Source organism: Ceratosolen solmsi, unplaced genomic scaffold (assembly GCF_000503995.2).
Source record: "Ceratosolen solmsi marchali unplaced genomic scaffold, CerSol_1.0 scaffold25, whole genome shotgun sequence".
Classification (NCBI taxonomy): Eukaryota; Metazoa; Arthropoda; class Insecta; order Hymenoptera; family Agaonidae; genus Ceratosolen; species Ceratosolen solmsi.
Genome location: NW_011948444.1, coordinates 999,843 through 1,013,039, shown reverse-complemented (window position 1 = coordinate 1,013,039; position 13,197 = coordinate 999,843). Strand labels below are relative to the sequence as shown.

The window sequence follows — 13,197 nt, the reverse complement described above, 5'->3', positions numbered from 1 at the left end:
GAAAGAGTGAGAGTGAGAATGAGAATGAGAATGGGAATAGGAATGAGAAAGGTTGAGATGGAGGGAGAGTGAGTGAGTGTATGCGAGTGTGTTTTGCGTATATGTGTGTGTGTATGCGTGTGCGAGTGAGAGAGGAAGGCAGGAAGGAAGGAAGAAAGAGAGAGTGAGAGAGATAAATAAGCAAATTGTTAATAGATGCGTTGCAGAAGACCGTTTTCTCGATCTCTGTCTGTTCGTCGCTCGCAGAAAGCTTAGGACGGATACAAATTGCGAGTACGAACTAGACAAATAGACACTTATTGCTGTAGTACTAGGACCAATGAATAAAAGAAGGAGAGAACGAGAGCGAATGAGCGACAGATAAAGGGAAAGGGTGTGTGTGCGTGCGTGCGTGCGCAAGGAGAGAAAGAAAGTTTGTAAGTGTACGTGTGGCAAAGTTGATGAGAGTATGTTATATGTGAAAAAGAGAAAGAAGTGTACGTTGAAAACGAAAGATGGAAAATAGTATGCATGAAAGAGAAAGAGATGAAACAAGATTGACTGTTGTAAGTGTTACATACATGTTAGTGTAGTGTGAGAATGCGGATAGTTGTGGGAAAGAATGAGAGAGAAAGAACGAGAAACGAAGGGGGGTGGGGTGAGAGAAATGGCGAGAGTAAACGATATGGAAAACGAACGCAAGGAGGCGCGCGAGATGGCGACTGTGTGCGCGTTAAAACAAGAAACGAAAATTGGTCGCGCGCGGGAATCGTTCGCGAGTGTGTTTGGATAACTTTTTAATACTTGTGTTAAGTTTGTAAAATTACGAGCCGACTGACTTCTATTACCGACTCTATGTGTTTCGATTCGGGCAAACTAGCGCGAAGTTGTGCTTGTTTGCGCGACTGTGCCTCAATTTTTAGGGGGTCGCGCGAAAGCCGAGCAGCGGCTGCAAGTGTATTCGCTTATACGTATGTGTGCGCGCGCGCGATCACCAAGAGAAGCTGAGCAAGGTAGTGTAAATCATCTCCTGGGGCTAAATAATTAAAGAGACAGTAAGGCCGTTGAAGGGTGCCGTTAAGAGAACGGGACGATAACTGTCGAAGGATCCGGAAATTGATGTTGATCAGCACCGGGAACGTCGCGACTCCCGCGCCTTTTTGCCTCCGTCTCGTGCGGAACGGCTGTGGACGGGTAGAGAGCACGCCGGGGGTACGGGCGGGAGAGGCGAAAGAGTAGTCTGGAGCACTGCCGTAGTCGCTCGCGAGTGTCGTCGTCGAGAAGGGCTAGCACTCCCGTTTTTGCATAAGTCTCTTTAAACTTTTATTTAAAGTCGTCCAAAGGATGGAGTGCATACGTGCGCGGTGAATGTAGGTTAGGTTGGGACCGTCCGAACGGTCGCAGTGCGGTGACCTCTCTTTTTGAGCGCAGGCGCTCTTACACGGGAGCACGCTTGTGCGAGAGATCACCGAGCGCAACAAACTCCTTTCTCTCGTATCGCGTGTTTTTGTCACGTTTAAGGATTTCGGGAGGACCTTTAAAGTAAAGCCGGTGGTGGCAGCTATTATGATTTTCGCCCTAGCCTTCTTTCATTTTTAACGCGTACGCATTCGGCTCTTTGGATGATATCGAAAACTTTACGGATACTTAAGTTTATCCATACTTAACTTAACCCTCCCCTTGTTGATCGGTACTGTTTCTCAAATCTAAGCTAAACAAATCTCGTTGGCCCCTGTTTCAAGTACTAAGATACTCAGTTAGTACTTTGTACATCTCCGCATCCTTCGGCTGCGTTCGTTCTCCGTCTCAAAACAACGACCAACACGTTATTTTTACGATTTGTACAACGCTTTTATGCTCTTAATTTACTTTCGATTAGACCTTTTATAAAATTTTAGCCTGATTTCGCAAGGTTTTATTATTTTAAATAATTGGCAATATATCTTTCATTTGTTTTTTTTATTTGTTTTTTTTTTATTTTTTATAAGGTATCGCTATTAGCCTGACGGTAAATGCACATTGTGCACGCTTGCGCACACAACACAAACACACACTCACTCATTCACTCAGATACCTATGCACGCATTTGTTTATTGTACATTTCAAAATAGTTTCTCAACATTTAATATTATTATAAAAATTTGTGCGAAACACGCCATTGTAAGTCTTTGATTATTAAACAAATTCTAAAAAATAACACTAGGGTTGTAGTAATAGGGGAATGTTAATTTAATTTTTTTTGTTTTCTCTTTTTTTCAAGAACATTTGTGGAAATACAATAACTCAGAAAATTGAACTGTAAATGAATGTACTTTAAATCTGTTGAACAGATTTCTTTTGTTTATTAAAAGTGTACATTTATTAGTCAAGGGATTATTTATTTATGTTAAAATAGATATTTGTAATTAATTATAACAATTATTGTTAAAATTAAATGTTTTATATAATTGATTTACTACATTATGTACAGCAATGCGTTTAACTTTATTAATTTGTTAAAAGTTAAATTTTTGTATTCAATATTTTATTTTAATAAATATTTAATCAACCCTTTTTATGTAACATTTCTTTACATTCATCTTTCATGAAATTTTGCTTGACATTGAGTGCTCACTTTTTACATTATTAAATTTATTAAATTTTAATAGATTAGTGGTTCTAATTTAAATTTCATAATCTCACAATACAAATTTAATAGTGGTAAAAAATAACACGTACTTCTTTTTTTTTTTTTTTTTAACTTAATGGTATTATATTATTCCTTGAGAATTTAAGACTAAATAGCCTTAACTTTTAAATACAATATTAATGATGCAACATTGAAATAAAAATTGTGAAAGTATTTGTGTTAAGAGAATAAAAAGAAAAAAATTACTACCTACGTAGTTTAATTACAGAAGTAAAAAGATGTCATGTTATTTTGAATTAACAAATATTTAATACTCTAAAAGTCATATACTTATGTATATAAAGCATCAACAACAATAAACAAAATATATCAATTACAATATAGAATTTATTATTTTTCAGTTTGTGTGTTTGAAACGAAAGAATTTAATAAAAAAAAAATAAAAAATGACAACTTTAGCTGAGCAAGCATCTAAATTACTGGATTTTAACCAGAAATTGGATATTACGCTTCTCGACAATATAGTAGGATGTATGTACACGGGAATAGGTGAACAGCAACGGATTGCACAAGAGGTGCTGACTACGTTAAAAGAACATCCGGATGCATGGACAAGAGTTGATACAATTTTAGAATTTTCACAGGTATAAAACTACTTTTAATTAACAAAATTAATTTTAGTAAGAAATACAAGCAAAGTTATTTTACTATAGAATCAGCAAACAAAATACTATGCATTACAAATTCTGGAACAAGTAATAAAAACTCGATGGAAAGTTTTACCACGAAATCAATGCGAAGGTATCAAGAAATACATTGTAGGCTTGATTATAAAGACAAGCAGTGATCCTACAACTCTTGAAACTTCCAAAGTTTATCTTAATAAATTAAATATGATTCTTGTTCAGGTATTATCATAGTTTTATATGATTTATAAAATTAATATCCTTATGATTTTGATATTTAAAGCATCAATGTAATATTGTCATAAATTTGATTTAAATTTAAACAAGTGCATTTATAATTGATAGGTATTAAAGCGAGAATGGCCAAAAAACTGGGAATCTTTTATTGATGATATTGTAGGTGCCAGTAAAACAAATGAGAGTCTCTGTCAAAATAATATGGCTATTTTGAAGCTTTTATCAGAAGAAGTATTTGACTTTTCTAGTGGACAAATGACGCAAACAAAGGCAAAACATTTAAAAGATACAATGTGCAACGAATTTTCACAAATTTTTCAACTCTGTCAATTTGTCATGGATAATTCACAAAATGTTTCGTTAGTGGCTATTACCTTGGAAACTCTTTTAAGATTTTTAAATTGGATTCCCTTAGGATATATTTTTGAAACAAAGCTTATCACAACCTTAATATTTAAAGTAAGTGCCTTCCATTCGTATTATACATATTCATTAATGTATATTAAGTAGCAGAATTAAGTAACAGAAATAAAGACACGAATTACATGTATTTTATATAATTTTATTTTTAAAAATTTTGCCAAGACACCACTTAAAATCAACCGATTGCACAGATACATTTCATATTACTAACATATTAATATATATTTTTGTAGTTTTTAAACGTTCCAATATTCAGAAATGTAACATTGAAGTGTTTAACCGAAATTGCTGCAGTGACTGTATCCAATTACGATGATATGTTTATTGTGCTATTTGTAAACACAATGGAACAACTAGAACAAATGTTATCCTTGGAGACGAATATACGTGATGCTTACGCGATCGGTCAAGATCAAGAACAAAATTTTATTCAAAATCTTGCCATGTTCCTATGCACTTATCTAAAGGAACATGGTCAATTAGTAGAAAACAAACAGTTGAATGAGAATTTACTGAAAGCATTACATTATCTCGTGTTGATTTCAGAAGTGGAGGAAGTAGAAATTTTCAAAATCTGTTTAGAATATTGGAATGGACTTGCTACTAACCTTTACAGGGACAATCCATTATCTTCACCAGTACCACTTTTTATAAATAAAAATATGACTCTTCCACCACGAAGAGTATTTTACTCTCAAGTTCTAACTAAAGTGCGTTATATTATGATTAGTAGGATGGCCAAACCAGAGGAGGTGCTTGTTGTTGAAAATGAAAATGGTGAAGTCGTAAGAGAATTTATGAAAGATACTGATGCAATTAATTTGTATAAAAATATGAGGGAAACTTTAGTGTATCTGACTCATCTTGATTGCGTTGATACTGAACGCGTTATGACTGAAAAACTACAAAATCAAGTAAATGGTTCTGAATGGTCTTGGAAAAATCTTAATACGGTAAATTAAATTACTAATATTGAAAAGAATTTTTTTACCTGATTCTTATAATGTACTTTAACAATAATGATAATATACATATTTCAGTTGTGCTGGGCTATAGGTAGTATTTCTGGTGCAATGCATGAAGAAGATGAAAAGAGATTTTTAGTTACAGTTATTAAAGATTTGCTTGGATTATGTGAACAAAAAAAGGGTAAAGACAATAAAGCTATTATTGCGAGTAACATTATGTATGTTGTTGGTCAATATCCGCGATTTTTAAGAGCACATTGGAAGTTCTTGAAAACGGTTGTCAACAAGCTTTTTGAATTTATGCATGGTAAGTATCTTTTATGGTACATATTTTTTATTTTTATGTGAAACTTACTTTCAAATGTATTTATAATGAAAAAAATTCCTTTTAAGAAACGCACGAGGGTGTGCAAGATATGGCTTGTGACACTTTTATTAAAATTGCACTGAAATGTAGACGGCATTTTGTGACTGTACAACTTGGTGAAGCTATGCCTTTTATAGATGAAATTTTATCTACTATAAGCACAATTATTTGTGATCTTCAGACGCAACAGGTAGTTATTGATTTTTTTTTTAATTTCATGTTTAATTGTCCATTAATTGATCAATTTATATATGATTTATTCAATGGACGTATTAAACGAAAATTTTATTAACTGTTATAATAAATTCTTTGTTGTATAAATTACTTGACGTGATATACTTATAAATTAATAAATATGTCATTATTTTTAAATTTCATATAATAGGTACACACTTTTTATGAAGCAGTAGGATACATGATTGGAACGCAAACAGATGCTGTAATGCAAGAGCATTTGATAGAAAAATATATGCTTCTACCTAACCAAGTTTGGGATGAAATTATTAATCAAGCAGCTAAGGTATGTTAAAACTATTATAATACTTTTAATTCATTTATATAATATTAATACTGTTGATGTTTTATTAGAACGTCGAGGTACTGAAAGATCAAGAAGCTGTGAAACAACTTGCTAGCATTCTCAAAACAAATGTTAGAGCGTGTAAAGCCCTTGGGCACCCTTACATGATTCAGCTAGGGAGAATATATTTAGATATGTTAAATGTGTATAAGGTAAGATTTTACGTAAACATTACAATTGTTTTCTATTATATGCAAATTTCTTCTTTGTCACTATAGGTAATGAGTGAAAATATAAGTGCTGCAATAGCTTTGAACGGGGAAATGGTAATGAAGCAACCATTGATTAAAAGTATGAGAGTTGTTAAAAAGGAAACACTTAAATTAATAGCAGATTGGATTGATAGGTGTACTGATCATCAAATGGTATATTTGTGTACTTTCACATCTAAATGAAAAATTAATTTTGTTAATTATAATTGGTTACTTTTTTCTTTTTATCTTCAGGTCTTGGATAATTTCATACCGCCTTTATTGGATGCAGTGCTTTTAGATTATCAAAAGACAAATATTCCTTGTGCCAGAGAGCCTGAAGTGCTTAGTGCAATGGCCATAATAGTAAATAAACTTGAAGGTCATATTACCAGCGAGGTGCCCAAAATTTTTGAAGCTGTATTTAAATGTACACTTGACATGATTAACAAAGACTTTGAAGAATTTCCGGAACATAGAACAAATTTCTTCCTATTGCTACAGGTGATGAAACTTTAATATTATCTTCTTATTAATTTACATGATCCATTTAAATACACGTATGTATTATTTAATGCAATAAATTAATTATATTATAGGCAGTGAATGCTCATTGTTTCCCTGCATGCCTTTCGATACAACCAGTTCAATTCAAATTAGTTCTTGACTCTGTTATCTGGGCTTTTAAACACACTATGAGGAATGTTGCTGATACTGGATTACAAATCCTGTATCAATTATTTAGAAATATGGAAAAACATGAAGAAGCTTCCCAAAGCTTCTATCAAACATACTTCACGGACATTCTTCAACATATATTTAGTGTTGTTACAGATACATCACATACAGCTGGTAAACTTCATTTTACTCTTTTATCTTTCGATTATTTTTATACCCAATTGCCAATTTCATCTAATTCCTTTTGTTAACAGGTCTGACAATGCATGCAACTATTTTGGCATACATGTTTACGTTAGTTGAATTAGGAAGAATCAAAGTATCATTAGGCCCTATACCAGTTAACACTTTGTACGTTCAAGAATTTGTAGCGAGATTGCTAAATGCAGCTTTCCCTCATTTAACAGAAAATCAAATTAAGATTACAGTTCAAGGTCTTTTTAATCTTAATCAAGATATCCCAGCTTTTAAAGAACACTTGAGAGATTTTCTTGTTCAAATAAGAGTAAGTGTGGCTTGAAATTTAAATAAACTATTAGCAATGAGTAGATTGTAAATAAATTTTTTTTTTCTCCAATATTCTTGTCATTATTTTCTCAATATATTACTAAGGTATAGAAAAAATAGTTAATTTTTATCTTTGTGAAAGATAATTATAAGGCTCGTAATGTATTTTTGTTTCTTATTTTGAATGAATTTTTAACAAATCGATAAATTATCATCAGGAATATACCGGCGAGGATGACTCTGATTTGTATTTGGAAGAAAGAGAAAGTGCCCTACGTATGGCCGAAGAAGAAAAAAGGCGACTGCAGATGTCTGTACCAGGCATTATTAATCCTTATGAAATTCTAGAAGAAATGCAGGACTGAATAATTCGTGAAAACCCCATCAATGTTTTCTGCACACCAGAACAAATGACGCTCTGCTGTAGGTACAATCGTTCTTCTTTACCTGCAACCAATCCTACCACCACTATCGAATATGCAAACGTACAACACAGGACACACGTTAATTAAAAGACGAGAAACAAAAAAAAATGACGAGTGTAAAATATAACTATTTGCCCATTGTTAAAAGGGTAAAACAAAGAAACGCGATGACTGTTTGTTTATCTGTTATAAGATTTTAAAAATGAAAATGAAGTTTTTGTTGTGGGTAAAAATGTGAAATGCCTTGCTTGGCGATGCTATTTCGTGTACGCTTACAGTTGAACTAACAACTACGTTTCTTACATAGAAATGATAGTAAACAAGGAATGCGGTGGTAAACGAACAATAAACTAAAATGAAAATTAGTAATGTTATTCTGTGAGTTTACGAACGTATTGAGACATTGTGTTTGCGTGTGTGAAATATCATTTAATTTTTTGATCTTAATATTCGTCAAGTCCCTATAATTATGACACAAGGCAGCTCTAACGTTCAACTTTCTGTCACTGAAAAAATAATAATTTGTTATGCTAAAGTTAAATGTGACGAGTGCGACAGCTGAACGTGCACTTTTCTCTTCTTGCTCATAATTACGATTACAATCATTGAAAGTATGTATTAAGCCAAGGATGACTCGAGTGTGCAAGTGCGAGTGAGAACACCAGATAAATATAAAAAATCTAGTGCATTAAATGGGATCGCCGTAGCAGGGTTTTAAGCGATATAAATGTGCTAGACGAATATGTGTGTTTTTAACCGAGTGAAGTTGTATTATAATATTAATATTACAGTTACTTATATCAACTGCGAGTCTTGAATTATTGGCACCATGTAAATTAAAGAAAAAACATAATCGCAAATTACTGTTGGTGTTTTGAAGGAATACCATACGCTCATGTTTGATAAAATAGTAAAATGCTATTTAGAGTCCTCCAACATTAAACAAATACAATTTTTACGATACATTTTGTTAGAATCAAAGCATTTCTTCATTTTTTTTTATTTTTTTATTTATTTTTTTTTCTTTCTTTAATTCATGTAACTCACAAATCCTGAGAGCAATAGCCAAACGATATGATTTCTGAAATGCTTGAATTCATTTACATAAGTCTGGGACCATTACGTCGCTCAAACTATATTTTTACTTGAAAAAGTGTATAATACCTTCTTCACTCAAGGAAGAGCATACGTAATTGTTTTTGCATTTTAAGTTGATGAAAGTCAAAATAAAATTTTGAAAAATCAAATTTCTTAATTTTCAACATCGATTCATTGTTTAGTTCAAGCAAACGCAAACGAGTTGATTTGTCAAAATTTATATAACAAGTTTTTTTTTGTTTACAATAAGCTAGTTGCACCGCTAAAAAGAATGAATTTACCTGTGAATTAATTATTTTAATTAGTTTGTACAAAATAATCATAAAATGCTTCAAGATATACAGCGCGCTTGTAAAAGAAATTATCAGAAAACTGATTTTTCAAAATTTCATATTGTCTGTATCTTAGTCAATTTATTTTCTAATTCAAATGTGCATCGCTGGCGTACGCGTTTGAGGAAATTACCTTAAAGAAAAGAAAATTACAAAAGTGACAAAAAAGCAACAGAAATCCAAATGATTTTTGGAAAGAAGGAGCGAGAGAGCGCACGCAAGATAAAAAGGGCGAGAGAGAGAAAGAATATGAATTTAAATATTAATATGAATATGAATAGAACGAGATTTCGAATGATCATTATCGAGTGGATTGAAGTATGTAGGTAAACAGGAATCTAGAAATATTTTCTACAAATAAATACGTGAATCCTTTTTATAAAGTCATAGAAAATAATAACGTGAAGTAAGTACCCTTAATGGATATCGCGTCATCGTTGAACTCTTGAAAACGTGCGAGTTGTACCAAAAAAGAAAGAAAAAAAAATCAACTAAAAAGATTGAAGACAATTCGTTAATCGGTTAATACGAAACGATGATAAAGAGGCGTAGAGATGTAGAACATGAAAATGAACGAGCGCGAGAGAATATAAGTACGAGTGAGAAATGAACGAAAGATAAAAAGTGAAGAGAAAAATGATATTGTAAATGCGATTCACTTGTATAAGACGTTAAACGTAAAAGAATTGCGACTACATAGGGTAATTGTATAAAAAAAATTGTTTTTTTGGCTAAATAAATGTGATATGATAAATTTGTAAACAGCTGTCCAATATATAAGTAATAAAAGTATGAATGGAACATCATTTGTACTACATAAAGAAACATTATAGGTAACAATACTTTCACATTTTCGAAGAGTACATCATGAAAAGAAAAAGGATAAAATCAACGTACTTCCAAACACTGGCTTAAAGTGTGGGTACAAGGTATGAGCACATAAAATTTTTTAAAGATGGATCGTTCAAAAAGGGTATTTACTACGGATATTATATTTTACGTGGTGAGTGGGACTTGATTATTAGCAGTCTATGCATGCCTACGGAAAGCAAATCTAAGGCAACAAACAAACAAAAAAAAGTAATGAATGCATATATTTATTTATATATATATATATATATATATATATATATATATATATGTTGATGTATGTACGTATACATAGGCATATATATACATAAATATTTGTATATGTATATGGTATGGTATATGTATACATAAACATAAAATGTATGCATAAATATTTGTCTGCGCGTATGTAGTATGCGCGCGCGTGTGTATATATATGCACACATGCATATACATATTTGTGTGTATGTGTGTGGGTGGGTATGAGCGTGTGTGCGTATGTATGTATATATATGTGTATATATATATATATATATATATATATATATATATATATATATATATATATATGTTATATAAAGAAAAATGCAGATGACACACGGATTAATGAATGTGAGAGAGAACAAACGTGTAATTTGTACGATCTTGCGAGCTACGCATATATGGGGACATCAGTGACTCAACTGGAGTATTTGGAGCCATTACAATAATGTACTATGCGTCCCAAGACACTCCGGTTCTAGCACCCCAACATGCCGTCCTCGAAGAAGATCGAAGAAAACAAGAAAGAGAGAGAGAGAGAAATCTCTGAATATCGGTTGTGCGTCACTTTTTGATATGCAGCTGTATTTATTTGAAAATCAATACAACTATTATCGATAACGTATAAATTAAAATTATTTTCGTCTTGTTATTCGTATATTCTTTTTCATTTCATCATTCGTTCGAAATTCCATAGAAATTATTAATATTTCAACTGAAAATATTCCGGATATATAAATAAATTGATTATAATTAAAATAAATTACTGAGCATTTATTGTATTAAAATTTAATAAGAAAATTTTACATTTCGTTTATTGCTGCTTTAAATTGAAGATAAACATTAAAATTTATTATTATTCTATAATCAGTTTTTGTAGCTTTGCATTCGTATCTCAATGCCAGATATATTGGAAGTTTTTTGGTTTCGTTTATTTATTTCGATCAATTATTTTATATATTTTACAATTTTCGTTCACACGCTTTAAATGAATACAAAATATGTTTGCGATAAATTACACAATTTATATAGTATGTTTTAAACTAGAAATTCGTTAGAATAATTTGAGAAAAGCTAATGTCAGCAGCACCGAATGCATGCACGGCATACCTGGATCATCGAAAATCTTCATTGAATAAAGTGTCAAAAGTTTCAAATAATACTAACGTAAAAAACATTAATTTATTGTTTTAAATTGCAAAAAAATAAATAAATAAAAGAAAAGGGAAGAAAGAATGAAAAAGTGAAAAAATCAATGTCGGAAAGTAGATTTCAAAAAGTCACAAAATAAACGAAGTAGACGATTAATGAAATCGAAAATCGTGTGATAGAGTACGTAGTTGTGGTTTGAACGTAATTAATTATATTAATTTAATTACACGTTCGACTGGGCGAATGGATGGCTTAAGTTAAAAATTCGTTCAATCAGTTATTCATTATAACGGCAATGTAATGAGTTTAATAATACTTACTAATAAAATATAAAATACCACTGAATTTTCATATTATTAATAGATTATTGGTTTTTTTTTTTTTTTTTTTATTTCATAGTCAATAATTATTTTAATACATATGCACTGGTAGGGCGTTGAGTAGATTATTCAAAAGTTTACAATGTAATATAATATATTTTATTAAATAGGAAAAGCATGAATCGTAGACCTAATCACTATCCATTTGCACATGGTACCAGCTACCATGGACGGGCAGATAGATCTTCGCCGATATGAAATAGTAAAAATATCAATACTGACGACGCTTTATGGTTGGAGGCTTTAGAACTGTATGGCGCTGGTACTACGACGTAATTAAAGTGGCTTGGTAATTTTAAATTGAGACGATCGTAGAATTGAATTAAAAAATAAAGTTTTGAAAGTCATATTAGTCAGTGAGTGATATTTTTAAACGGTTTTTCTTCATTTCAATAAACAATTGATTTCAATTAGTAAATGCAGTCGATTATATTGACATAACCAGGCCGTTAATCATGTCTTCGGAAGTAAGTAACGATTCAACCAGCATTTTGCACAAAATTTACACAAGCGATCCAATTCTATACAAAAGTTATGTAAACAAAAAAGTAACAATCACAACCGAAGATTCCAATGTACACATTGGCTTTGTATATACGATTGATCCAGTTTCGGAGAGGTTAGGATTTCATTTTCTTCATACTTACAATATATAACGTAAATCTTTTATAATATGAGCGTCTGTTACGAACATTAAAAAAATATTATTAAAAATTATTCATTAATACGTCATTCATCGATTATTTTATTTAATTTAGTATTGTATTAATGCAACCTAAAGAAGGAGAGGAAAAGATGCAATTAAAAATCATAATGAGAGGAGCGATTAAAAAATTTGAATGTTCTTTTGATAATGAATTTTTATTACCAGAAATGTTTGTTGCGCCAGAAATACATATGCCGGAACAGGAACTGATGAAAAGAAAGTATTCGGTAGTTAAATTATTATTAGAAAATCATTTTCCTGTCTCAGAAGATAAAGGTAATTTATATATTAAAGATACACTGGAAATAAGACCACCTTTTGGACCTGATAATTGTATTTGTTTAAACAGCATTATCTTGAACAGAATACAAACTCTCCTAAGACACGCTTCATTTTGAAGGCTTGTGAAAAAGATTCAAACTAGGTCAAAGCCATTACGCCGTTCGATGCTAATTTATTTTGCGCAACAATTTTATTCCAATATTTATTACAAAAATAAAGTCGTGATCACGTTGGGAATGTATGCGTGTATAAAGTGAAATCACATTCAAAAGATATGCTTACGATATGGGCATTAGTAGCCAAGGCATTGTCAAGACTTATGTGTATGAAAAATATTCCATTTATATTTTTGTACGTGCTTGAAATATGAAATATACAAATATAAAATTATAATATATGTATCAATTATTTGTTTGTTATAAGTAAGATAACAGATGTTTTATAGTTTAAATACATAATATAAAAAA

The 13,197-nt window shown here is 31.3% G+C and overlaps 2 protein-coding genes across 4 annotated transcripts in view; both read left to right on the top strand.

The window, feature by feature from the left end:
* Window positions 1-8,666, top strand: part of emb (exportin-1 emb) — an 11,118-nt gene extending 2,452 nt beyond the window's left edge. For both annotated transcript variants that reach the window (XM_011504336.1, XM_011504334.1), the window contains exons 2-14: window positions 3,010-3,252; window positions 3,322-3,516; window positions 3,640-3,990; window positions 4,188-4,907; window positions 4,995-5,229; window positions 5,316-5,479; window positions 5,675-5,809; window positions 5,878-6,021; window positions 6,088-6,234; window positions 6,316-6,564; window positions 6,660-6,912; window positions 6,993-7,243; window positions 7,464-8,666. In XM_011504336.1, the coding sequence (XP_011502638.1) occupies window positions 3,055-3,252; window positions 3,322-3,516; window positions 3,640-3,990; window positions 4,188-4,907; window positions 4,995-5,229; window positions 5,316-5,479; window positions 5,675-5,809; window positions 5,878-6,021; window positions 6,088-6,234; window positions 6,316-6,564; window positions 6,660-6,912; window positions 6,993-7,243; window positions 7,464-7,610 (3,189 nt within the window). In that variant the 5' untranslated portion in view covers window positions 3,010-3,054 and the 3' untranslated portion in view covers window positions 7,611-8,666. The remainder of the gene's footprint in view (window positions 1-3,009; window positions 3,253-3,321; window positions 3,517-3,639; window positions 3,991-4,187; window positions 4,908-4,994; window positions 5,230-5,315; window positions 5,480-5,674; window positions 5,810-5,877; window positions 6,022-6,087; window positions 6,235-6,315; window positions 6,565-6,659; window positions 6,913-6,992; window positions 7,244-7,463) is intronic.
* Window positions 8,667-12,098: 3,432 nt separating this feature from the next.
* LOC105366027 (gem-associated protein 6) lies at window positions 12,099-13,115 on the top strand. Of its 2 annotated transcripts, XM_011504333.1 has the most exons (3): window positions 12,099-12,361; window positions 12,501-12,724; window positions 12,798-13,115. In XM_011504333.1, the coding sequence occupies exons 1-3, from the start codon at window positions 12,198-12,200 to the stop codon at window positions 12,806-12,808; spliced, it is 399 nt and encodes a 132-aa protein (XP_011502635.1). In that variant the 5' UTR covers window positions 12,099-12,197; the 3' UTR covers window positions 12,809-13,115. The 2 variants fall into 2 exon arrangements, with proteins under 2 accessions (XP_011502635.1, XP_011502634.1); XM_011504332.1 differs by having other exon boundaries at window positions 12,501-13,115.
* The last annotated feature ends 82 nt before the right edge of the window (window positions 13,116-13,197 follow it).